General features: G+C 43.6%; 2 protein-coding genes across 3 annotated transcripts; both read left to right on the plus strand.

Moving 5' to 3' along the window:
• The first annotated feature begins 5,347 nt into the window (after window positions 1-5,347).
• Window positions 5,348-12,781, plus strand: LOC149308676 (phe13-bombesin receptor-like). Its single transcript, XM_089536281.1, has 3 exons — window positions 5,348-5,997; window positions 8,759-9,110; window positions 10,496-12,781. The coding sequence occupies exons 1-3, from the start codon at window positions 5,543-5,545 to the stop codon at window positions 10,892-10,894; spliced, it is 1,206 nt and encodes a 401-aa protein (XP_089392407.1). The 5' UTR covers window positions 5,348-5,542; the 3' UTR covers window positions 10,895-12,781.
• A 3,371-nt stretch (window positions 12,782-16,152) lies between these two features.
• On the plus strand, window positions 16,153-26,572 carry LOC149308677 (17S U2 SnRNP complex component HTATSF1-like). 2 transcript variants are annotated; one of them, XM_089536282.1, is made up of 9 exons: window positions 16,153-16,439; window positions 17,865-18,069; window positions 18,613-18,660; window positions 19,779-19,933; window positions 20,148-20,311; window positions 20,813-20,912; window positions 22,126-22,215; window positions 23,035-23,172; window positions 24,449-26,572. In XM_089536282.1, exons 1-9 carry the CDS (start codon window positions 16,224-16,226, stop codon window positions 24,731-24,733), a joined length of 1,401 nt encoding a protein of 466 aa, XP_089392408.1. In that variant the 5' UTR covers window positions 16,153-16,223; the 3' UTR covers window positions 24,734-26,572. The 2 variants fall into 2 exon arrangements, with proteins under 2 accessions (XP_089392408.1, XP_089392409.1); XM_089536283.1 differs by lacking the exon at window positions 18,613-18,660.
• Window positions 26,573-26,874: the final 302 nt, after the last annotated feature.

Consider the following 26,874-nt stretch of genomic DNA (forward strand, 5'->3'; position numbering starts at 1 on the left):
TTGGTGGTCTCCCACCCAAGTACTAACCAAGGCTAGCCCTGCTTTGCTTTCAAGATCAGAGAGGATCTGGTGTCTTGTGTAGGTGCTCCTTCAAATCTCTTGTTGACTTATGGAGACCCCAACTTCACAGGGTTTTCTTAAGCCTGTAGTTTTGTGAGCTATTTACAAATCCCAGGATTCCATAGCATGGAGCCATAGCAGTTAAAGCAGTTTCAAACTGGGCTATTTATGCAGTGCAGATGCAACGTTTGTTGCTGTTTTCAGCCCCATCACCTTTACTTTTGGTTCATCCAACTACTAGGATGTAGTTTCCAAGAACGTCTCCGAAATTTGATTCTGTCTCCTTGCTTGGCCTAGAATTAGATCATCCAACACACTTTTCTCATGGCAGACTGCTAGATACAACTAGGAAATTTTCAAGTACGACACAAGAGCAGCAGCTGACCAGCATTTCTCCCTTCAACTGCTATTTACAGCCATATTGCCACTGATACTGGAAGCTCTACATAACCATCATGGCCTAAAGCCGCGCATTGCCTTTCTCTCCATGAGTATCAGAAGATACTGCAAGCTGAAGCAGAAGAGATCCTCTCCCTGAGGAATGTTTATCTCAGGCCAAGGGCACGATGGCTCCTAAATCTGCATCATCCATGTGACACTGAATCCCAGCTTCTCCTCCCAAAGTCCTCCTTGCTAGCTTGTTCCATTAATTCATTGCCAACTTCTGAAGACTCTGGGTAACTGCTCTTTGGCACCTTGAGCTGCCTTAACAATGACAAGGGATGTTCAGAGGAAGGTGATGGAGTGATGCTTCAGCGCTTCCCCACATAGGAGGGAGCATAATACAAAAGGATCTTTTTTATTCACAGGAGTGACTCCTACGCAGCAATTACGGATGGGAGGGGAAGAGGGGGAGGAATAATATTTCAGCAGTATCCCTGCCTTTTCCTGAAATTAGGCAATGAAAGTCATTTAACTCTTCAAGTGATGCTTTGGATTGAGCTGGTAGGGTGCCCAGTGTTCAGGCGGTGTGTACAGTGGCATGCGGAGTTAGCTGTCTGGCGGCTCCCATGTCAAGAGGGTCACTGAATCCTGTTTAAGCTTTTAATCCAGATGTTTCCCAAACATCCTCCAGATGTTTTGGACTTCAGCTCCCAGAATTCCTGATTGTTGGTCCAACTGGCTAGGGTTCCTGGGAGCTGAAGTCCAAAACACCCGGAGGACCAAAGTTTGGGAAACACTGAAGCTATCCAAAGTGCTGAACTTTATCTCTTAAATCAGTGGTTCCCAAACTTTGCTTCTCCAGATGTTTTGGGCTTCTTCTCCCAGAACTCCTGACTATGGATCAAGCTGGCAAGGGCTTCTGGTCCAAAATATTTGGCGGACCAAAGTTTGGGAACCAATGCCTTAAACAAAGCTATCCAGAACCAGTGGCATCCCTAGGGTTGGTGTCACCGGGTGACGTACAGATGTATGACTCTGAGACACCAGCGTTCAATTCCCGCTCAGCCATGGAAACCCATTGGGTGATTTTGGTCAAATCACACATGATAGGTTTACCCTAGGCTAGGGTCACCATAAGTTGGAACTAACTTAAATATATTCAACAACAAGAACAACAATTTTTTCCTACTCATCTACTCACCATTGCCAGAGTTATAAGTGCCCCTTAAACCACCTTAAAAGCCAGTCAATCATCCTGAGTGATTAAATTTTGTGGCACTGGCAAATAGGGTGGTACAGGATGGTGTGGCCAGTCCCATCCCAACATCAAGCAATGGTGTGGAGCCTGTTGCAACTTTTCATTGCATTGTTACTTTGCATTTTCATTACATTGTCATGTCATCCTGTAGTGCCCAGCTTTCCAGTACCATTGAACTCCATCACTTGGGACACTGACTGGCTTTTAAGACAGAGTTCAGGGACTGCAGCATGAGATGGGCGATAGCTACAATATCATAGCTGTTCCTTTAAAAGCAACTGGAAACAACGAATGAAAACAAAACCTAAAGCTTCTAGGCTCCCTTGTTTTTTGCAAAATTCACTACACCAATTATTTGAGAAATGAGTATTCAGACAGCCCCATTTTCCATCTTCTGTCTAACAGCAGTCTTGCCCTCTGTTCTGCAACTGAAGAGCATCTCATTTGTATTTCAAACGCGGCATTTTTCCAGTTGTCAGCCAAACTGAAAGGATATAATTTTACGATAAAGCATGAGTAGTATCGCTCCATCCGGTGCCTTTTCATTTGTTCTCTCTTGATGCTGATGTCTTGTCACAGATTGCTCTAGAGATCCAGTGTGGTTATCTTCCAGCAAAATGCATTGGAGATGGGACAGGGATGGTGGTCAAGAGGGGGAGATGAGAGTTAGAGGATGGGAGAACTGAAAGGCAAAATGCAGGAATAATTATGTCTGTTGAATTTGTGAATCGTTTGCCGATCACCTCAAATGATGGCAGCAGTTTCAAATGCTGAAGCAAAGGCATTGGAAAGCCATGAGATGGGAGGGCATCTATTCTGGGTATTAGATGGGGATCATAGCGGCATCTGAAAATATGTTTATGTGATACAGATTGTGTGTATCTGGAAGTGTTCCAAGCTATTCTTAATTACTTGTTTACTACTTTAACTGCAAACCAGAAGGGAAACTGTTCCTTACCAAATTTCAGCAAAGCACCTGAATACTTAATGGCTCTATTAGGAAGGTGGTTTTATGTCAAAGACATCAGAACCATTATGGACGCGTGGGCGGTGGTGATGCTTGCATGTTCTCCTGGGATGTGTGTGACTGTGGGGTGTGGGGCGGTGAAACTAAGTGGCACCAGTGCACAGAATTTTCCAAAGCTAAAGCCGTGACCCTATGGCACTTTGCTCAGGAAATCCAGTGTGCTTATCCTCCAGCAAAAAAAAGGAGCATATACAGCCCATGGGTTTCATGTGCCCCTTCTTCTGTAGCTGCCACAACCACCAGATTTGCCATGGCACTACTGACACACACAAACACACACACATATAGAGGGGGCAATTCCATTTTAAAACAAGTTGCACAGTGCACACCCTGTTGCAATTCCTCTTTTAAACAAAGGTACATGGAATACACTCCCTGTTCCAATTCTATCCTAAAATAAAATATATGGAACGCACTCCTCATTGCAATCCAGTCTTAAAACAAGGTGCATGGAATATACCCCCTGTGTTCCACCTCCATCTTAAAATAAATTGTATGGAACACACTCTTGTTGCAATTCTTTCTTTAAACAAGATGCACAATGCAACTCCCTGTTACAGATCCTTCTTAAAACATGGTCCACAGAACGTATTTCCTCTCACAATTCCTTCTTAAAACCAGGTGTACAGAACACAGTCTCTGTTGCAATTTCATCTTAAAATACACTGCATGGAGCACACTCCATGTTACAATTTGTTCTTAAAACAACCCGAAGAGAAGCCACTCTGTTTATTTTTATTTTTTATTTATCTGCCTAATTTCTATCCCACCTTTCTCTCCAAAGGTACCCAAGGGGGATCACAATAACAATTTTATTGTTCCAATTCCTTCTTTAAAACACGGTGCACAGTGTACAGTCCCTGTCCACCACCTTGCCTAAAGTCACACTGTGGCACAGGAACTTATCCCTATTCTTCATCAAGTGCTGAATTGAAGTGGCAATGTTCTTCCTATCCTGGTTTAATGTAGTCTTCCTCCCTCTGTTCCAACGTAATGTTATGATCCATTGGTCTGTCGATTTTATAACAACCCTGTTCTAATCCAGCAGCCATATTTTATGAAAGGATTGCTCAGTCTCAGTGCATCTCATCAAGAAGATGGGATTTAAATTCTATGTCTGTCCCCCTGAGAAAATCTTTACAAGAACTTGGTAGCAATTACACCTCTCCCCAAACACCTCTGCGCACCATCTTTGGCTGTCATTCAACTTGGGATGAGTAGCTGAGCATGAATCCTCCTGACAGCTAAAGCAGAGAAGGCCTGCCAACTTGTAGTGCGGATGAATGAGTGGGAAGGTGTTGTATCTTCCCATGATCAATCTTCCTCAGGTGGAAAACAAAAGGAACTAGGTGATCCTTGATCTCGACCTCTGAAGGAAAAAAACACCCAGTTTCCATCTCAAAGAACTCATTCCTGTCGTTGTTATGCAAGGCTTGCTCGTGGCATTAACATTTTGAGATCTTTACCAAGAGGAGCAAGAGGGCTCCGATCCTCCCGCTGGGTTGTGCAGTTTATTATCATTGCTTTGTTGATCTGTGCCTTCAGGTCAATGCCAACTTATAGGAAAAAATTCATTTGGGGTGGTAGAACTGTTATTTGGGGCAAGCAATGGGCTCATTTTGCCCCTCTTGTAGCTACACCTCGAGTGCGGCAGAATATGTATTAACTGGATCAGTGTGGAAACAGATCCAGGCTGACTTGCATTAACTTTGAGCACCTGGAAAGAGTGAAATCTTGAGCAAAACGAATGGGTCTTGTAGCTCTTTCAAAGACCAAGCCACCCAACATATTTTGCATGACAAGAGATGGCTTTCGACAAAATACTGTTGCTTAGAAACAAATTTTGCCTCCAGCTCTGCAAGCTACTCTGAGGATTGCAGCTAAGCTCAGAGGGAACAGGGAAGCCAGGGCAGGTGGCTCACATACGGTGCCATCGTCCCTGCAAATAAAAAAGGCTGGAGTGCTCAAATCCGATTATTCTTGGCACCAAGGCTGGGAATCTTGAGTAAAGTAATCTGAAACCCCAACTTGTACTATGTACTCCTTTGCATTGGAGCAGTGAATCCACTCTGGTTTTTAAAGCCAATCCTCTGGAAATGGAACTGTTCAGGTGCCGAATTCTATTCCTGACAGAGGTTCAGCACATGGACAGCTCCCATTCAACCTGTAGGAGAAGCATCTGTAAAACCAAGAGTAGATTCACTGGCCCCACTGTGAGAAGAATTGCGAGCTACCTTACAGTTTTGCTGCTTGAGACCTCATAGGTACCATGTTTTCCAACTCTGCACATAAGTGAAGGAAAGCATTCTGAAACGTAATTGCCCCCCCTCTTTTCCCATTCCCTTAAGATGCTACTGTGAGACTGAAAAAATCTCTCCCTTCGGTTCCAAATATTTGACAGATACGCTTCCCCCTTTTTATACGAGGCAGTCGTTTCACTCGGGAAAAATATGCAAAGAACCATCAAGGAAAATAATAATAGTAATAATAATAATAAAGTATACTGTTGACAGGGTAACAGCTGGGGTGGGAAGCAAACCGCCCTCCTTCCCTCCTCCTTCTCTGTTTTCCCCCGCAGTAGCTGCAAGGCATATTAAAATCCCTTTAAAAAAGTTCTTCACCTCCCACTCAGTTAAGCAGTGAATCTCTCTCTACATCCATCCTTCTTATGCTTTGAGGCTCCACCGTGAGAAGAAATGAGCTAAGTGTCCTGTGGAACCGAATATCTTCTCCTCCCCTTCTCCCTTTGCACCTTAGATGGTAAGTTTAACTTAGATGGTCATTTAGATGGTGCAACATTTTGGAGCAAAATAATGTCAGCCTCCAATGACAAAACGCCGAGGGCCCCTTCGGTCGTGATGAATGCAATTTTGTACGAATTTGCAAATGCTACAGAAGCCCTGGCCCCTGGAATGGGCAACCACACCATTGAGGAAAAATGGACTGAAGACGTTCCCCTTGGGTTGGGGATACTTTGCACTATTTACATGACTTATGCTGCCATCATTTCGGTGGGTCTCCTCGGGAACCTGATCCTGATCAAAGTCTTCTTCAAGATCAAATCAATGCAGACAGTGCCCAACATTTTCATCACCAGTCTGGCGTTTGGAGATGTGATCCTCCTGTTGACCTGTGTGCCGGTGGACGCAGCATGTTACATGGTGGAGACCTGGCTTTTTGGGAGGATTGGTTGCAAGCTACTCTCCTTTATCCAGCGGACGTCGGTCGGGGTTTCGGTCTTCACTCTGACAGTGCTCAGCGCGGACAGGTGAGTTTGAGAACATTTTCAGTAAGCAAGAGTTTCTTCTTTCTTTATTACATGGATTTTAAAAAGTATAATTACAAAGCAAAAAGGCAGGCAGGCAGGTAGGCATACATAAGTTGCATGTAGAATTCAAAGACATAGCCATATTAGTATGCAAAATCTTTATGCCAAGAGATTTTGTAGCACCTTTGAGACAAACTGTAGCCTGAGCTTTTGTAGGCTTGAGTCTACTACCTTAAGGTACATACATTAACATAGGCTATGCAAAGGTCACTCAAGAAAAGGTGAGCACAGCCTTTGCCTTGGCTGTCTAAACCGTATTTCTAAATTGAAAGACTTAGCTGTGTTAGTCTGGAAAATCAATCTGCAAAAGGATCTTGTTGTGGCACCTCTGAGACTAACTGAAAGAAAGAAGCTGGTAGAATGAGATTTTGTAGACGAAAGCTCATGCTACCAGCCTCTTTCTTTCAGCTAGTCTCAAAGGTGCTACAACAAGATCCCTTTGCATATTGATTTTCTAAATGCTCAACTGATATTTTACTATGCTAGAAATTTGGGAACCAAAAGAAAATTTTATGGAGGGGGGGGGCATAATTCTTATTGGATTACAATGCCCTTATTTTGCCCCTACTCTCCTGTTGGCCATATTTCTACAAAGACATTTTCTTGATATTAGTGCCTATAAAATACACTTTTATGGGTAGCTAAAGAAGTGTAATCTTCTGACCATAGAACAACAGAGGGATAATCTTTATCTTTCCAATCTTGGTGTACAAAGACATTTTCTTTCCTTCCTTCCTCCCCAAATTTCTAGCATTGCAAAGACACTGTAAACAGTTCACATTTAAGTGGGAAGAGTTCACAGAATCCAACCATGTTGACCTTTAGTTAAATTCCATATCTCGGGGATATGAGTTAAAAGAACATGTGAGCTTACAATTATTTTTTAAAAGACCTAGAACTTTATCACACCCATTTTTGTCTCCGTTATGGGTACGGAAAGTGGACGCTCATGTGAGCACGCAACCTGTCCAAAACGGATTTTACCGCACGCCAAAGCATCCTCCAAAAGGCCCCGTTCCATCTCCTGGCACCAAGCTGTCCCACTTCAGTGCTGAGGTGCATGAAATGTTCTGATTGGAAATATTCCGACCGAGCAAAATGGTGCCCGCTTTGATGTATGGTAAAATCCATTTTGGACAGGTTGTGCATGCGCGCACACACAAGCGTTCACTTTCCATACCCATAACGGAGACAAAAACGGGTGCGATAAAGTTCCTAGTGTTTCTTGAGCATGAGATGCTATATGAGACTAAATTCAGATGGGCAGCTTTGGTGAATCCAGGGGCCAATCTTCTGCCCTGGGATCTGCTGGGGGCCACCGAGACTATCAAGACCTCCCCCCAAAATGGCCAGAAAGTCTTATTCTGGTTTTGAAAACATTGCAATTTTTAAAATAAGAGCTCTGTGCCAGATGAATTGCAACCAATGGTGGCTTCCAGGAAAGCATGTTTATTATTTTGCATCAGTACATGGTCCAAGGATAGGAGCCAGGGCTGCAAAAATGGCCTGGCAAGCCACATGCCACCCCAACCTGGACTAAACTGAGCTGAGCTGGACTGAGTCTTCTTCAAGTCATTTTGGACTCATGGGGATCCTAAGGCAATCTATAATGGGTTTCCTTGGCAAGATTTGTTCAGAGAGTGTTTGCTTTTGCCTTCCTCTGAGAATGGGCGATTTGCCCAAGATCATCCAGTGGATCTTCTTGGCTGAGCAGAGATCTGAACCCTGGCCTCCAGAGCCTTAGTCCAATGCTCAGACCACACCACCTTGATGGCTCTCCACTATAGGTTCTTATATGCTGAATTCTGCCAATATAGACTGATGATCCAGATGGCTTTATTACATAGTTGACTTTTCCAGCTGCATGCTCCAGACATTTGATACTAACACTGCCTTTTGCATCGGAATGGAAGCAAGCACTGACAGATTTGCTTTCCCCTCACAATTTCCACCATCTAACAGCTTCATTTTAAAGTACATCTAGATTCCTGGTGCCCAAAAGCTAAAGCTCGCTTTATATGAACATCGACAACTACATTGTTTTAGCCATTTCTGAAGATATTTTAAAAATGATCTTTGCAAATAACTGATAGTCAGCGTAGGTAGGGATGTAGCTAAAGGTAAGTTAAAAAGAGGGCATTGTCCCATATTTAGAATTCTGCCTCCACCATTAAATCTTCCTTCTGTACCCAAAATTCTAGCATTGTTGCCAAGGACATTAAAAATCCTTCACACCTAAAAAAAAATCTTACATTTCATGTGCTTGCACTCCTTCTGCAAGGTTTGCTGCCCCTTTTCATTTGCATTTTCCTGTGCTGATGGAGTCAAACCAAAAAAGGATTAAGCTCCATTAACTAAATCATCTGTCACTCAAAGCCAGATAGATGTGGAACTTAATGTATTTCCAGCAGGCCAAGTTTAAACTGACAGTTTATAGAGGCCAAAACAAAAATTTCTGGAGTTGCATGATGCACAATAAAAAAACGTGAAAATGCATGCCTTTGGGTCTTTGCGTTCTTTGGACTGCAGCTTCCAGGATCCCCCCAGCCAGCATGTTCAGTGGCTGGGGGATTCTGGGAATTGTAGTCCAAAAATTAACATCTCCAAGCTCTTGTTAAAAGGTTAAAATTGAGTTGCAAGCTGAGAGTTTATCACTTTTTTGTTCATCATCTAATACTCAGACATGGCTTCCAATTCTCAGGTACAAAGCCATTGTGAAACCTTTGGAACTGCAAAGGGCTGATGCAGTCCTGAAGACCTGTTTCAAGGCAACTTGCGTTTGGATCGTCTCCATGCTGCTGGCTGTCCCAGAGGCTGTGTCCTCGGATCTGTATGCCTTCCATCTTCCGGAGAAAAATGGCTCCTTCGAAACCTGTGCGCCTTACCCAGTGTCCGAAAGGATCTTGCAAGAAGCCCATTCTCTGGTTTGCTTCTTGATATTCTACATTGTACCCCTGGCGATTATCTCAATTTACTATTTCCTTATTGCCAAAACGCTATACAAGAGTACGTCCAACATGCCAGCTGAGGACCAAGGCCACGCTCGAAAGCAGGTGAGGTTGGTTTTCCTTCCTTTATTACCCTTTTTGCCTTCTTTCTCCCAGACATCTCACACACAAAAAAATGATTAAAACCCCAAAATAGAAATGTAAGAACAATTAAAAAGCATCACGTTGCATGGTGTAGTGGTTTGAGCCTTGGACTATGACTCTGGAGACCAGGGTTTGAATCCTGGCTCAGCCATATAATCCCATTGGGTGACTTTGGGCAAGTCACACTCTCTCAGCCTCAGAGGATGGCAATGGCAACCCCCCTCTGAAGAAACTTGCCAAGAAAACCCTATGGAAGGGTTGCCTTAGGGGAAGTCAAAAATGACTTGGAGGCACACAACAACAAAACAGTTTAAAAATCATTTTGAAAGCATAGAAAAGTTAAAAGTATTTACACATTAAGCAAAAAGGCCCCCTTTCACATTCTCACCAAGTGAGTCTGTGATGGTGGTGAGAGCAAGAGAAAACCTTCTCCTGAAGATCTTAGGGCTCTAGCAGGTTTGTATGGGGAGATATGGTTAGACAATTTCAAAAGCCAAGCAGGGACAGGCCTGGTGAGTGCTTGGAAGGGAAACCACCAGGGAATCTCAGGTGCTGTAGGCTGTATTTCAGAGGAAGGAACTTGCAAAACCACATCTGAGTATTCCTTGCCTAAGAAAACCCTACGAAATTCATGGAGTCACCACACATTGATGGGTGACTTGGAGACACCTACCACCTACCAATATTGTCTGAGTAGATTAATGTTGTCCCTATCACTTCATCAGGCAGCACTGTCCAATGGTGAGGCTGATGGGGGGACTCTGGAAGGTGTAGTCCAAAAAACATTAAATAAAAGGCACTTTTCCAAGCCCTGATCAGTTTTTGCAATGGGAAAACAGTGTTTACATCTTCCTCTTGCACCAAGCAAGACCTTGCTTTCTTAGCAGCGTGAGTGAACGCCCAACTTATCAAGGGAAGACTCCACCAGCTGTGTTTCTGTGCTGATAAGAACTAGATGAATAGATGTTTTCCTAAGAGGGCTAATCTGCTGTAGCCAAACCAGTGAATACCTAAATCTAAATGCTTGTCCCAAGTAGAGAAAACCCACTGAGGGAAGTAATAGTACTACTCTATTCTGCTTGGTCAGACCCCACCTGGAATACTGTGTCCACCTGGAGCCCTAGTCCAACACTCAAACCATTAAACCACACTGACTTGAGGTCTGGTTTAAACTGCACAATTATAGCATTTTGATCGCACTTTAACTGCCATGGCTATATTCTAAAGAATCCAGAGATTTGTAGACCATTAGCTCACACTCTGCAATTACATTGTTGTTGCTGGAATTCAAAGACAATGATATCATTGTTGTAGTTTTTGATGATGATGATGATTCTGTTTTCCAGATTGAGTCTCGCAAGAGAGTTGCCAAAACCGTGCTGGTCTTAGTTGGGTTGTTTGCCTTCTGTTGGCTTCCCAACCACCTCCTCTATCTGTATCGCTCATTCACTTACCATGCTTCCATCGACACTTCTGCTTTGCACCTCGTGGCCACTATCTTCTCCAGGGCTTTGGCCTTCAGCAATTCTTGCGTCAACCCCTTTGCGCTCTACTGGCTGAGCAAAAGCTTCCGCCAACATTTTAAGAAGGAAGTCTTCTGCTGCAAACGCAAGGCCCCGGCCACACGCCGTCCGAGCATCACCCAGAATTACAGTGCCAGCAGGGCCATGTCCGTCACGGGTTCAGAAATCAGTGTCACTTTGCTCACGGACTACAGCATCACAAAAGAAGAGGAGAGTGTTTAATCCCACCTGTTCGGAGGACAATCGCCAAGCTCCCTCGGAGTTAAAGGATGCTGGGATCTAGACAAAAACTGGAGCTGAGATGCAGTCTTCTCCTAATGTAGATCTCAGCTGCTGTATGAGTTTCACTGCACAGAATTCACAGCAAGCTTGTTTTTGTTGTAAGTTACCTCCACTGCATCTCTTCTGTTCTGCCCTCCATATCCATGGGGTTTTTTTACTCACAAAGTCTCCATGGCCATTTTACAATGCCCTTGTATTTAATGAGATTTGAGCATCACAAATTTTGGTATCCATGGGGGGTCCTGGAATAAAACCCTAATGGATACTAAGGGCATACTGTATGAAGTCCATTTATTAAACTGCTGCCCTGCCCAAGTCCTACTCAACACAAAACATCTACCAGTGATAAAAGATGTTGGGATCTAGACAAAAACTGGTGCTAAAACTGTCTTTTCCTAATACAGATCTCAGCAGCTGTATGAATCTGTCAGTTTAATTGCAGAGAATTCCCATCCTATGCACATGGCGACTTTGTTTTTGCTGCAAGTTACCTCCACAGCATCTGTCTGTTTTGTACATATGAGGTTCCTAAATTCGAAAACACAGCAGAAGTATTTTAAATGTTCCCTTGGCCATTACAGAGACAAGGGAGGTCTTTGTATGAGGAAAACATGGAGTGAATATTAGAATTGCAAGCTGCAAAGGGACTGGGCGGTTTCCTGCTACACTCCAAATGGACTTGAAATGCAATCAAAACTCCTTGTACACATTGCATCCCACTGAACATGGTGGGAATAACTTTGGAGCAAGAATCCATAAGACTGAGCTATAGGCTGGATTTCTGAAAAGGGCCAACAAATGAGGCTTATTGTCATGCCCTGCCTCTAGGATTTGGGCATGTCCTCTGAGTCCGAAGACTCTGATGAAGAGAGCCCAATAGAAATGCCAGAAGCTCCAAGAGATGAACCTGCAGGCTGCAGCCAACACAGGGGCCAAGGTCCCAGCAGCCACAAAAGCAAAGTTCATTACAATCACAACCCTCAGATGAAGAGCTGGATTTATTAGTGCCTGACCCTGCAAACGTATGACAGGAAAGGGAGAGATGTTGGCAGGCTGCTAATAGGGAGCACCTTGGAGAGCTGAACAGGCTATAAATATCCCTGCACTTCCCTTGGTCCAGCATGGCTGACAATCATCCTTCTTCCTTGGGAGAAAGCCATGCTGTTGCCTTGAATTCTACTTGGACTATTCTTTTGGATTACCCTTTGGACTGCTTTTCTGGACTGACTGTTGGCTTGTGGAAGCCATGGACTGGATTAAACAACCACTGCTTTTGCTACAGACAAGGCGTCTGAACAAGCCGAACTCTCTTCCTCTCCCTGCTTAAGATGCCAAGGTTTCAAGCTAGGAGTTCAAGTCAGCTTATCAAAGGCAAAAGGGGACACCTGCCCAAGATGTTATGGATGGTGCTAGCCAGCCACTATCTCTGAAAGATTTAAAAGGGGAATCATCGCTGCATGGAGACAAGTCCTATCATAAACCCATAGAGCAGAAAGGGATGCTAAAGGTGGTCTAGTTCAAAGCCCTCCCAATGTAGGAATATACAGCTAAAGCTTCCCTGGCAGAAGGCCTCCTATTTCAAAACCTTCAGTAAAGAAGAGTCTACTGCTTTCCAAAGTAGTCCATTCCACTGTCAAGCATCTCCCACCATCAGGACGTTCTTGTCCATGTTTAACTGAAATCTCTTTTCTTGCAAGTTGAGTCCAACAGTCAGCATCTTATACTATGGAATAGTTGAAAACAAGCTTACTCCATCTTCTGTATGATGGTCCTTCAAATACAGTCAGCTCTCCATCCATGGACTCTGCATGCATGGATTTCACTATCCACGGCTTGAAAATATTCATATATATATATATATATATATATATATTCCAAAAGGCAAGCCTGGATTTTGCCATTTTATATAAGGGACACCATTTTACTATGCCATTGTATATAATGGGTCTTGAGCATCCACCGATTTTGAATCCATGGAGGGTCCTGGAATCAAACCCCAGCAGATAACAAGGATATTTGAAGATGGTTGTCCTTTCATTCCTCGATCTTCTCTTTTCTATGCTCTGCAGACTTTGCTCCTTCTGCTGTTCTTCACAAGACTCAAAGCCAAGTTCCAGAAGTGGTTTCTAAATGTAGAAATAAATATGGCAAAATGTGGTTCTCACTGGCACACCACTGTTGATGTCAGTAATGTTTTGTTTCATTTCTCTCCCAAGCATCAGGCTTTGATGCTTAGTGTGTTGAAGCTACTTGGAACATTTATGCACCATTTTGTGATTCTTCAGCCATTTTGCGCATTACATAATGAACTCATTACATGATGAGTTCATTAAGTCAGAGTTCTTCGTCTTTTAATCAGCATTACAAGCACAGTCATAAATATACTCTCTATTTGTGGCTGCAGAAATAATCCAGTCTGACACCACTTTAACTGCTATGGCTCAGTGTTATGGGGTTCTGGGAACTGTCGTTTTGTGAGACATTTAGCTTTTTCTATGAGACAGCTTTGGTGCCACAACAAACTCAGATCCCAGAATTTCATTGCATTGAGCCAAGTGATGTCAAACTGGATTATTTCTGTTTTCGCTACCGTGATTATTGCTGAATTGGCCCTGGTGTGCTATGACTGTATGGGAGGCTTGCTGTTGTGTGCCTTCAACCATTTTCGATTTATGACAAACCTATGGCGATCCTATCATGGTCATATCGGGTTTAACCTGCAGTACAGAATGAATGTAGCTTGACACGGCTTTAACTGCTATGGCTCAGTGTATGGAACCCTGGGGTTTGTAGTTTGTTGCGGCACCAGAGCTGCCAGACAGAAAAAGCCAAATATCTCACAAGATGACAAATTCAAGAATCCCATTGAATTGATCCCGGTCAAACTGCTTCCCAGGATAAATCCTGGATGAGCATGACGCCATCTGAAAATCTTCCGCACGATTTAGCCGGGATTACGTTTTTTTCTTCCCCGTTTTTTCCCTTTGCGTCTGATAATCTCCTTAGTAGTGAAACAACTGCTGGCCCAGCGTCAGCATCGTTCTTCCAAATGGAAATTCTTGGAAGCCCAGAGATATCTCCAACCAGGCAGTGCTGTAGTGAAAACATACCAAGCAAAGGTCACTGGACATCTATAATTACATCTCCAGCAATTTCATCTGACAGCTTGCTGACCAGACTTTTCAAACCCTCCTTTCTCTCTGGGTTTTCCCTCCTCTTTTGATTTTTTATTATCGTTCCATTGTGTCTGTGTGTGACGGCAAGATATATTTACTCTTGGGATTTTCATATCTAAACTCAAGCTGCCGCGTGCCTTTCCCACCAAAGAGGGGCCGGTTTAGCTTGCAAGACTTGGTCTTGGCCATGATGTTTCACCCAAGAAATAGTGAAAATAGAATAGATTGGTGGTTTCCAGATTTTGGTCCTCCAGATGTTTTGGGCTTCAACTCCCAGAAGCCTCAGACTGACAGCATTTGCAACGGTCAGGAATTATGGGATCTGATGTCCCCCATGGTTTGGAGGACCAAAATTTGGGAACCTCTGGGATAGAGAAAGGCTGTGAAGACAGCCAGAATGGTTTGGGAGTCGGACTAGGACTCAGGGTTTGAAGCCTGGCTCGGCCACGGAAACCCATTGGACGAAATTGGGCAAGTCACGCTCTCTCAGCCTCGGAGGAACAAAACCCTCTGAAGAAAAATACATTTATATAGAAGAAATCCCCATGATAGGTTCAACTTAGGCTCGCCATACGTCAAAAATTATATGGGTCCAAAGCATGTTGCAGAAGTAATTCGGTCTGAGATCGCTTCAACTGCCCTGGGAATTGTAGTTTATTGTGGCACCAGAGCTCTCCAACAGAGAAGGCTCAATGTCTCACAAAACTACAGTTCCCAGAATCCCCTAGCATTGAGCCAGGGCAAGTTAAAGTGGTGTCAGACTGGATTATTTCTGCAGTGTGTTTTGGACCTTAGAGGCACACAACAACGCAAAGGCTGCAAAGGCTATATGACTCTTTATGACGCCTTCTCACTGGCTTTGTTGGCTGGGGTCAATGGGAGTTGCAGTCTTCTCCTGACCCAGTGGCTTCCAGACATGTGGACTACCAATTGTACTGTTCACCGGGGCCACTGTTGATCATCTCAGCAAAGGATGATGGAATCTATAGTACAAAACATTTGGAGAGTGTCATCTGCGGGGGTCATGGCCATGCTACTGCGATCTGCAGAGGGGCAGGATAAAATTAATGTTATTATTCTTATTATTTATTAGGTCCTAAACACACTGCAGTAATAATCCAGTTTGAGACTGCTTTAACTGCCCAGGCTCAGTGCTAGGGAATCCTGGGAACTGTAGTTTATAGTGGCACCAGAGCTCTCTAACAGAGAAGGCTCAATGTCTTACAAAACTACAGTTCCCAGGATTCCCTAGCATTGAGCCAGGGCAAATTAAAACAGTCCCAAGCTGGATTATTTATGCAGTGTGCTTTGGGCCTGAGAGGTGCAGGCAATTGGACTTGTGATTCCTCTCTAGGCATTTGGAGGACCAACTCGTCTCCTCCTCTACCTTCCCTTAGACATGCTTAAGCAGCGACTTCCGCTCCTGCGCAGTGTTGAGAATGAAGGAATGAGGGAAAGGGCGGAACTATTCCTCAACCTATACAATTCATAATGATCTGTTTCCATAAATCAGCAACAAATGGTTCTGGAAGAAGCGTGTGCTTCATTAAGTGTTTAAAAATGTATCTCAAATTGTTATTAAAGAGAAGGAGAAGCTCGCAACCACCCACTTGAAAAGGGAATGCTTCTGCGCATGCGCAGCTTGCACTGCCTCAGAGCAACCGTCAAGCTTCAGGATCGATTTCACGCATGCGCGTCCCCTTTACCCACGGAAACGCTTCTGCGCATGCGAGTCCCCCCTTTTTTAATAATGAACCGTTTAAAGACACACTCGCCATAAACTTCTTCCTCAGACGCGACGAGGAAAACAATAAAGAATAGTTATGGGTTAATAAAGAAGCGCGGGCGGGTGTCAAAACCCAATAATGCAGCTTGATATCGCCGCCATGGGATTCTGGGATTTGTAGTTCAAATGCTGCTATTGACCTCAGGAGAACGGGAGCAAAAATGGCGGCCGAGCGGGCGTAGCCGCGCATGCGCAGTGTTGAGACGTCGTCGCGCATGCGCAGCGGCCTAAGGGGAGGAGCGGTCTAGTGCTGCCGTGAGGCGCCGCTGAGGGAGTTCGGTGGAGAAGCCGCGGCAGCGCCATCACCATGAGCCTCGGCGGCGGCAGCTCGGACCGGAACGAGGAGTTCCACCATCAGCTGCGGCTCCAGGAGCTCTACGGGAAGAAGAAGAAGAAGGAGGAAGAGGAGGAGGAGGAGGAAGACGAGGACGACGACGACGATAGGGACCCCTTCACGTACACAGACCCGGCCGACGGGACCCAGTACGAGTGGGACCGCGAGAAGAGGGCCTGGTTCCCCAAGGTGAGCGGGGGCGGGGCCTCGCGTCACGTGACCGAGGGAGGGGGCGGGGCTTGTTGTGGCTTAGGGCCACCCTCTCATGCCAAGACCTTCCCCTGGGGCTGAGAGAGTGGGGCTTGCCATTGCCTTCCTCCTGAAGCTGAGAGAGTGTGACTTGCCATACCCTGCGGCTGAGAAATGTGACTTGGCATTGCTTTCATCAGAGGCTGAGACAGTGTGACTTGTCACTGCCTTCCCCTTGAGGTTGAGATGATGTGACTTGGCATTGCTTTCCTCTGAGGCTGAGACAGTGTGACTTGCCATTATCTTCCCCCGAGGCTGAGACAGTGTGACTTGACACTGCCTTCCCCTGGATCTGATACAGTGGGGTTTGCCATTGCCTTCCCCAGTCCTCCAGTCCAGCTCTGTGCCCAGCCTCTGCCAGACGTTGATCCTAGAACTGCACTGGAGGAGCTACAAAGGCCCAGTGGAGCGTCCTCTCTAGGGATCTCTGGGTCCTTCAGTAGGACTTAGAGTTGGCCATGGAGCTGCACTGGAGGAGCTAGAGAGTCCTAGAGAGAACATAGTAATAAGATGCGTGGATAATCGAATCCGTAAAAGCCAAAGCCACAAATAATGTGTAGACTAACATTTCTAGACTCACCCATGAGAGAGAGAGAGAGAGAGTGTGTGTGTGTGTGTATGTATATATATATAGTATGCTGTGATAAGTTTGTTTCTGAGCTGCTCTGCAGGACTCTTTGCTGCTTATAATAATAATAATAATAGCATCTAGGTAATATTTTAGGGTATTCGTACTGAAAAGTTTATTTGAGCAACTTCGTTAGGAAGACTGTCACAATGACAATCCGCATGTAGGCTGTGTACATAACCTCAGCCCTCCATGGATATTTATCCATGCCTGAAACTGGAATCCAGATCCAGTGCCAGCATTGCAGCCACACGACTGAGCTCTCAGATCCAGGTTACGCCGCTCTGCTACTGAATCCTTTCTAAACAGTGGCTCCTGAAAACATGGAGGCTCATTTTGGTCGGGCGCTAGCTGATGTTTCATGGTTGGTAATTGATGCAGGAGTTTTGCAGCGAGTTGCCTCCTGCTCCAAAGTGTTTATAGAGAGATAGCATTACAGGAGAGTTGTTAACTGAGGATAAACGCACCCCGCGAACCATGGATGACTTGATCTCCTAGGTATGCCCAGCTGCTGCAGTTTACAAAATGGCTTTCCCTAATATCCCCACAGCAGCATCCTGATACTCAGAGGTGGCATGTCTGTCCTTTCCTGCTGCTCCGTAGCTTTAAAAATAGAACACAATCTGCATTATTTGCTTCACATGCTCCCTTCAGGCCTGGGCTGTTCACCTCATGTAGGAACTGAGGTCGCATCTTTGATGTAGCCTTTGGACTGATATCCTTGTGTTCCTTCTCAGATCACCGAAGACTTCCTGGCAACGTACCACGCGAACTACGGCTTTCCCTCTGAAAATTCAGAAGACTCGTCTGCATCTGCCGCAAAGACTGACTCTAAACTTGCTCCAAAGCCGAAGGGAAAGGAGATCCAGCAGCCAAGAGACCCAAAAGCATCACAGCCAACAGATCCTAAACAAAAAGGAGAGAAAAGAAAACCTGACGCAGGCAAGGGCCCTCCTTGTGCATGGCTTAGAAGTAGAATCATACAATCGTAGAGTTGGAAGAGACCCCAAGGGCCCTGATCCAGTCCAATCCCATTCTGCCATGCAGGAACTCACAATGAAAGCATCCCCATTGACAGATGGCCATCCAGCCTCTGCTTAAAGACCTCCAAAGGAGGAGTCTGCTGATCAAGAAGAAATGGTTGGATCTTTGGAGCTGAGCATTATGCAGCATCAGTAGTCATGTTACAGGGGACAGTCATAAAAAAATTCTTGTAACCATCCATAAACCACTTTATTTGTTCCAAAATTTGAAGGTTAAAGTATCAAATTACAGTTCGTATTTAGTGATTTTAAAAACGATCTTGTTAAATCTTGACAGATGTGACAGATGTAGGCTGCTCTTATGTTCCAGGTTAGACTGGTTGTCTGTTGAGCCCAGAGATTGGCAGTGGCTTTGAGAGTATCATGTGAACACTAGTCTGAAGAGCTGTCCTATTTTTTTTTTAAGCACTGTGACATTAACTAATCCTGATCTTCCCTTTAGGCTGGTTTCACGTTGAAGAACAGAAAAACACAAATGTATATGTAACAGGTGAGGAGCAGGCTTCTTAGCCTTTGCAGATTTATAAAACCATGGGACCGTACAGATAGGCCAAAATAACGCTGCTTCGGGTCACTTTGGAGGTATGCTGTTTAAATGATGCATGTGTCCTAAGAATCTGGAAGCTGCACTAAAGCTGCGCTTCAGTCCTTAGAACTGGAGCATGGCTTTGGTGCAGCTTCTGTACTTTTAGGATGCATGCATCATTTAAACAGCATACCTCTAAAGTGACCCAAAGCAGCTTTATTTTGGCCTGTCTGTACGGGGTCCATGTTACATAATGTGTTGCACCTTTGCATTTAAGTGGGTCCTTCCTGGAATTGGAGTAAGAGGGAAATTTTGATGATGATTTTAGTAAAATTCAGCCAGCTGCAGCAGAGATGGAGAGGGAAAAGAGGCATAAACTGGCAGCAACAGGAAAATGGAAGGAGAACAGAAACAACAAAATTGCAATTTGAGAACTGAGTTATGCATAACCGAGATTTCAATAACGTACCTCACAATTGCAAAAATTAGTAAGGTAACGTGTTTGAATTTTGTAATTGTGTTCTCCAACTTCCACTCCTAGTATTTCTGTTAACTGAGTGTTGCCCTCTCTCTGTGTCCATTGAATGCTGACTGGATTCCTACTGAATTTTAGCTGTGTTAGATAAGCAACTGCTGAAACATTCTTGTCTGTCTAGTTAGAGAACTGGCTTATATAGATCAGTGACTTGGTCCGTCTAGCTCAGTAGTTTCTATATACATTACAAGCAGTTATTTAGGACTTTTCCAAAGACTGACTTGCGCAAGCCAGTTTGAATGAGCTGTGTCTCCAATGCATTTTTTTGCAGTGCTGGTGGTAGGGTTGGTTACATGTTCACAAATTCGAAAGCTAAGACCTGAATTTGATGTAACACAAAATGTGTCACAGTGTGACATAAGCAGCTAGTTGTTTTTCCAGAGCTAATGAATTAAATTTATCCCCCAATCACATTAGAACACTAGTTAGAACATATTAGAACACATTAGAATTTTCTACTCCTATTTTCTGTTTAAAATCATTTTGTGGCATTGATTGCATTTGTGGTATTGCTTGCATTTCTGTTTGTTCTCATTTATTTCTCCAGGTTTACCGCCAGATATTACAAAAGATGAGTTTGTACAGGTTATGTCGAAATGCGGCATCATTATGCGCGATCCACAAACAGAGGAGCCTAAAATTAAACTCTACAAAGACAGAGAAGGGAATCTTAAAGGAGATGGGCTCTGCTGTTATTTAAAGGTCAGTTGCATGTTTCAGATATTACTATTTTTAATGATGCTTCGTATATTTGTTACCGATACACAAATATTTTATTGTGTTACTTGATGGTTTTTTTCTCCTGACCAGTAACAAGTTTCTTATTTGTAAATTATACTTCCTAACAGGCTACTCTATGATCTGGTGGAAGCCTGAATGATAAAACCTTAATTCCTCCTCTTCTCCCCGTTTTTAGAGAGAATCTGTCGAACTGGCATTAAAGTTATTGGATGAAAATGAAATTAGAGGCTACAAATTACATGTGGAAGTTGCACAGTTTCAGCTGAAGGGGGAGTACGATGCCACCAAGAAGAGGAAGAAATGCAAAGACTACAAGAAGAAACTATCTCAGCAACAGAAGTGGGTATTTATTTCTATAAACAACATTGGCTTTTTCATTATTTAATGTAAATAACAGTTTAAAGCATACAATTGTTTCTTTTATCAAAACAAACAAACAAAGAATAGTTTTTACACTGCAAAGCATACTTGAGCATTTGACAGTTCTGTATATTTGTGTAAATGTCAGAATATTTTAATACTCAGTGCACAGTTTAGTGGAGCTGTAGCAGTCTTCCATTTTCTCCAGGCTATTACTGTTTGATAGTCCAGACGCAGTTCCTCAGCAGCCTTGCTAAATATGCGCTTAGTTGATGTTGCCAGGTGCTTTTCTCGTAGGTGGTTTACAAAATAACCTGTCAGATCCATGTTGCTAGGAGTCTGCCTTGTTTGGAACAAAAATGACTGCCAGTGCTGAAAAACACGATTTGAGAAATGTCAAATTAATGTTTTTTTTCAACAAATACTTTTAGAAACTGAAGAGATCAGCCCCAACCTCTTACTATTGCTTCATTTCACTAGACTGCTGGATTGGAGGCCAGAGAAGAAAGAGGGTTCCGTTCGATTGCGGCACGAGCGGGTTATCATTATCCGGAACATGTTCCACCCAAAAGATTTTGAGGTAGGAAGCCCACTTCCTTCATAATAATAATAATAATAATAATAATAATAATAATAATTTGTTTTATTTATATACCGCTATTCCAAAGATCATAGCAGTGAACAGCAAGTAAGCTAATTAGCAAGTAAGCTAATTTGCCCCCAACAGTCTGGGTACTCATTTTAGCGACCTCGGAAGGATGTAAGCCTGAGTCAAGCTTGGGCCCTTTTGCTGGTCTTGAACTCGCAACCTTGTGGTTTCGAGTGAATGGCTGCAGTACAGGCATTTAACTACTGCGCCACCAGTGATTCATCCAGTGGAGGAATCAATTAGATAAGAAATGCATATTGGTTCATTAGGATTTAAAAAATAAATCTTAACAGCAACTATAGTATATAAATATTTTAGGACAAGGTTTAAATGCTCTAGTGTGCTAGGGCTCTAGTACGCTGTTTTGCGCTTCCAAAGGGGTTTGTTGTATCATCACAGCTACCATTTTGGCTACCATTTTCAGGCCAGTTTGAGCTTTCTACAGCACCAAAAAAGGTTGTTTCTGGTTGTTTCCATGTGCCTTTATGGCTGAAAAAGTACATTTGGGGCTGAAATTTTTCAGGGCTTGCCAGGAGCACCTTTGGGGAAGGTTGTTGGGGATCCCAAGGGCTATGTGTGGATCACCAGCTACATGACTCTTGTTTCTGTTTCAGGATATTTTATTTTTCTTTTAGCTGGAAATAGAGCTAGTAATCATACTTGTCCAAGCTACTTGGATTCTAATAGGCCATGCACACTGCAAAAATAATCCGGTTTGACACCACTTTAACTGCCATGGCTCAGTGCTAAGGAATTCTGGAAATTGTAGCTTGTTGTGGCACCAGAGCGAGCATCTTTGGCAGAGAAGGCTAAATGTCTCACAAAACTACAGTTCCCAGAATCCCATAGCACTGGGCTATGGCAGTTGAAGAGGTGTCAGACTAGATTATTTCTGCAGTGTGGATAGACTCTATGTCACTTTAACAAGAAGGTAACCTCATTAAAATTCCATCAATCTTGACCAAGGATTTTCTCACTAGGAGCCTTGCCATATATCTTTCCAAGCTTACATCTTCAATATTGAATACTGAAAAAAATTAGGGTTGGGAAAATATATTGTTGTCTGTCTGCCTCTTAGACTGCTTTGGTGAACATGGGAAACTTCTGGTTGAGGAAAAGGATGTAATAATGTGTCTTTTTGCAGGAGGATCCATTAGTTCTAAATGAAATCAGAGAAGATCTTCGGTCAGAATGTGAAAAATTTGGACAAGTAAAAAAAGTCATTATATTTGATGTAGGTATTTGTTGCTCGGGCATAGATCAATCTAATCCTTATACTTTGGATACATGTAACACTGCTATTCTGTATTAATGTTTGTATTTTGGGGGGGGGAATCTGTGGTTTTAAAACCACGCTGCGGAAATAATCCAGTTGGACACTGCTTTAACTGCCCTGACTCATTGCTAGGGAATCTTGGGAATTGTAGTTTGTTGTGGCATCAGAGCACTCTGTTAGAGAAGGCATTTAGTCTCACAAAACTACAGTTCCCACAATTCCGTAGCATTGAACCAGGACAGTTAAAGCAATGTGAAAATGATTATTTCCGCGGTGTGCTTTTTGAAATAACTGGAGCTGTTGTTTTTGTAGCATTCCCTTCTGTTGGAGTGGAAAATTACATGGAGACCAAGGGCTGCTTTCACCCCTCTACCCTCCTATGGGCTGCCTCCCCTTCCCCCCCAAAGTGATCCCAAGTAGCTATATCTTCCTCTGAGATCTTCCCAAAATGACGACTCATCACTTCCTGTCACCATTTTGGGAAGAGCTCTGATTAAAATAAAGGTATAATGGAGGGAGGGTTCTGTGTGTGGCTGGGGATGTTTTTGCACCCCCCTCCTCTAATGTGGTTTCAGGGGGGAAAGACCCAGAAAAAGCATAAAAATTAATACAGATTTGGGTGTTGATTTTTCTGGAATGGACCGGCTTTGCATTCGAGAAGTGGGATCCAGGGGTCGCATGTGGCTTGCAGCCCCCACTTTGCCCATCTTTTCTTTAAGTGTATGTAAAGCTGAAATGGGATGTGATAGTTAATGGGTTTCTTCTGCTTGCTTACAGAGACATCCAGACGGTGTCGCATCTGTTTCATTTAAAGAGGCAGAGGAAGCCGATGCCTGCAAACAGGCACTGAGCGGACGCTGGTTTGGTGGACGTCAGCTCAGTGTGGAAACATGGGATGGCGTCACAGATTATCAGGTATGTCTCTCTCTGTTTCATAAGGTATGGCCAGGGTGAGTTGATTTGAACTAAAGGGATTTAAACCTTTGATATAAGTCACAATTTAATTATCGTCAAGAAAGCCGAGTTCAATTATTGAGGTAAATAATGTGTCCCTTCTGAAATTACTTGAGCATCGTCACAAAGCTGATTAATTGTGAATTAATGTATTTGAGTAAATAGTGCAGTCTGCTCTGTTCTTCAGACAGACCTACTTTTTCATGATCATTTGCTTCTGCCAAGCAGTTTTTGGTGATGATGTTTCATTCTGGCAACTAGGCCTTGTGTTGCCATGCGCATTTTACACCTGACCTGCTTTTTATTTTTAACACAGAAGAAGCCATGACAATGCTTTAAAATCAATTTTTCTTCACTCTGGCCATGTGTATACATGACGTATTTAGTGAAGTGTTACTGTCAGAAAATAATACAGTCTCAGTTGTCAACCTATCCTAGAACAAAATCAAGAAAATCTCATGATTAGCATTGCCATAAGCCAGAAAGGACTTGAAAGCATACAACAACAACTGCAGTTTATATACACACACATGCAACTAGGTACACCAACAACACCATTAAAAGCCATTGCTTTTGAAAAAGGAAAGTTTTCACTTGGCAATGGAAGGGAGAGTAAGAACTGAGATATTCTGGCCTTCAAAAGCCTGGGAGGATTCACCAAGAAGACCTTCTCTCTGTAGCCACTGAATGTGCCTTGAGAAGATGGGTAGGACTCAGGGAAGGATTTCCCTCTCACTTCTCACAGATCTTAGAGTTTGGGCAGGCTCATATAAGGAGATGCGGTCCTTCAAATATATATGGCAGAGCCATATGGGATTTTGCAAGTCATAATTAGTATATAACTGCACACACAAATCTGCTCATGTTCTATTCATTTGCTTCTCTGAGGCATCTTTTTAGTTAATATGGGAATAAAATTCTGGAGTAGTTTGAAATCTAACCTTCGATCTGGTCCAGTACAGCTGTTTTTAAACTCTCCTGAGCATAGATCAGTTAAGGTTTCAGCAACCTTTTGTAATCTTTTTAAAATACTGTAAGTCTCGTTGTCCTTCACCGTAATGCTAATTTTTAGGGTATTGTGTACAGTTGATGGTGAGGTTACATGGATGCTCTTGCAAAATGAACCTAATACAAAACATAGCTGTAAGTTTTGGGTATTAAACTTGTAAACAAAAAAAGAAGAAGTTCTCCTCCCCCTTTGATAAAGCATTAACATAACTGTTGTATGTGAATGCAGGTTGAAGAGACCGCAAGAGAACGGGAAGAGAGGCTGAAAGGGTGGGAAGCCTTTATAAGTGATCCTAGTACAGTAATGCCAAAAACCGCATCCGATGCCGATTCTTCGGAAACTGGCAAACAACTGCCTGAAGGAGTTCAGCCGTCTAAAGATAACGGTGCCTCTGAGGGTGGCATGAAAGATGAACCGGTGGAGAAGGAAGAGAACACAAAAGGTGCCAATGAAGACGTCACGGCATCCACAGACAGCAGTGTTGCAAGCAGTGACGAAGAGGCAGAGACATAATATTGCTAACTAACTCCTTTGTAAAAGCATGTATTTAGGGTAACCTTTAGAGTTTTGTTATCCTGTGCTTTGGAACAACTACAGGCAGCATCAGAATGAATATATATATATATATATATATATATATATATATTTCTTTAGATATATATATTCAAGTTGGCTGCTGTTTCAAGCTCTGTGTGTATGTGTCATAAGTTGTCACGAGCCCTGCTGAACTGACCAGCCGTCTTAAGTTGTAACTTTGCTTGGCAGTGTTCAAAATCCATCAGTGTAAGTGAAGTACAAACTTGGAGTTCCATAAACTGCACACTGACCTTTAGAAAATAGAGAGACGAATGCTTCCTCTCCCCCAGCCCCAGTATTTGTTTTAATCTCCCTCTTGTCCCAATCTGCTTGTACTCTCCCTGTACGGTATCAAGTGTTATTCTCCTTGGACAAACCAAATTGTACTTGGATCAGCTGTTTTTCTCCTAATAATGGCCCTGTACAGATGGGCCTTTTAATACATCCTGGCGACGGACTAGGGTTGCCCGGAGCATCCTTATTAGATGCTCCCTAACCCTAGTCTGTTGCCAGGATGTCAAAATGGTGGCACCCTGTCTACATGGGCGCCGCCATTTTGACGTGATGGCCGCATCGCGTCCAACGGAGCTCCTTCCTGGAGGGAGCCTCGTTTCCACGGGAATGGTGCCGGGGGAAAGGGGCCGAGTGGCCCCTTTCTCCCCTGGCTGCTGCTCCTGGGGTGTCCTGGGGCATGAAGCCCCAAGGACACCCCTTTTTGGGACCAGAGAGGAGTGGCATTTTGCTGCTCCTCCCTGGTCCTGAAAGTGCCGTATTGGGGCGTTTGGGCTGCCGCTGTGGCTGCCCTGGCCCCAATCTGTGGCGCAAAGGGGCGACTGCAGTCCGCCCCAAATTGGTCTGTATCCCGCCAATAAGTCTTTTAAAGCAAGAGAACATTGACAATACAATCCTATATTGTCAAGTGTAGCATAAGAGGTCTGCCTGTGGGGCTCCACTACATCTCCTCTATCACCACACATGAGTCACCAATATGTTTTGGTGAGTTGCTCTCATTCTTCCATGGCCATTTTGTTGTTAGCGGAGAGCATGGGGTATTGGAGAAGTATCTGGCTGTATTCCTGTATCCAGACGCAAACCAAGGTTTCTTCTGCCAAGATCTATTGGGGTCCTCCAGAAATCTCAGCAGATGATGGCATGAGTCCACTTTGGCTACAAGGATATAGCCAGACATTTCTCCAGTCCCTTTCTCTCTCTAGCAATGGAATGGCAGAGGTTGGAGGCCATTGCAACCCAGTAGGGAGCCCTGGTGGGGTTTGGATTTTGCAGAAGTTGTGGAAGAAAATACCAACCTCTACAAAGATGGGGGGAAAGGCCTACACAACTATGAGATGGGTTTACACCTGTGTATGTCACCAACATGTTGCCAGCCTGAATGTGTTTGTTGAGGGCTGGGTGGAAAATAAAACAATGTCACACTGTAGTTAAAGATGAGTGAGGTCTTCTGAAGGTGCCAACCATATAGCTAGAGTCCCCACCACCCCATTTGAAAGTTTATGCTGAGAGATGCTTGGTGTGGAATGGGGAAAAAATTGTAAAGATTAATCTTTGTTTTTAAATTTTTGTTTTGATGGATTTCTTTGGGAAACATGCAGAGAGCTTGTGTGGTGAAAGTGTGATTCCCCCCCTTGCTGGTATTTCTTGCATTCAAATGTAATTAGGTTCACGAGTTTGTTAGGAATGAAGTCTGTATGGAATCTGTTCTTTTATACTTGGATTGACTACAAGAGATTGTATGAATAAAATTGTTTTGAGATCTAATCTCAATTTGTGGCTCAGATTTCTAAATACAGGGGGACAGATTTATAAAGATTAAACATTTGGCAGTAGTGAATGTTGATTCCCCCCCCCCCTTCTTTTAAGGAGGTTATCTAAATTCGCCTGAACTTATTTTCTACCACCTTTAACCACTTACCTCTGTTAGGGACTGACTCTTTGGTATATCATAGTTGCAAGCGGAAACCATGATGGGTCTGACTACTCTGACATTGTATATTGCACATATTACATATGCAATGCAATATACTCTGGCAATGTATATTGTATATATTACAACTAGGACC

The sequence above is a fragment of the Sceloporus occidentalis genome, unplaced genomic scaffold, assembly GCF_023333645.1.
Source record: "Sceloporus occidentalis isolate IW3139 unplaced genomic scaffold, rSceOcc1.0.p SCAF_8, whole genome shotgun sequence".
Classification (NCBI taxonomy): Eukaryota; Metazoa; Chordata; class Lepidosauria; order Squamata; family Phrynosomatidae; genus Sceloporus; species Sceloporus occidentalis.

What these genes read in the sequence shown, in the direction of transcription:
- LOC149308676 (XM_089536281.1), top strand. Translation starts at nt 5,543, where the DNA reads ATGTCAGCCTCCAATGACAAAACGCCGAGGGCCCCTTCGGTCGTGATG. An exon ending in ACAGTGCTCAGCGCGGACAG is followed by an intron (nt 5,998 to 8,758) that starts GTGAGTTTGAGA and finishes TCCAATTCTCAG; the next exon opens with GTACAAAGCCATTGTGAAAC. An exon ending in AAGGCCACGCTCGAAAGCAG is followed by an intron (nt 9,111 to 10,495) that starts GTGAGGTTGGTT and finishes TCTGTTTTCCAG; the next exon opens with ATTGAGTCTCGCAAGAGAGT.
- LOC149308677 (XM_089536282.1), top strand. Translation starts at nt 16,224, where the DNA reads ATGAGCCTCGGCGGCGGCAGCTCGGACCGGAACGAGGAGTTCCACCAT. An exon ending in GAAAAGAAAACCTGACGCAG is followed by an intron (nt 18,070 to 18,612) that starts GCAAGGGCCCTC and finishes TCTTCCCTTTAG; the next exon opens with GCTGGTTTCACGTTGAAGAA. An exon ending in AAAAAGTCATTATATTTGAT is followed by an intron (nt 22,216 to 23,034) that starts GTAGGTATTTGT and finishes GCTTGCTTACAG; the next exon opens with AGACATCCAGACGGTGTCGC.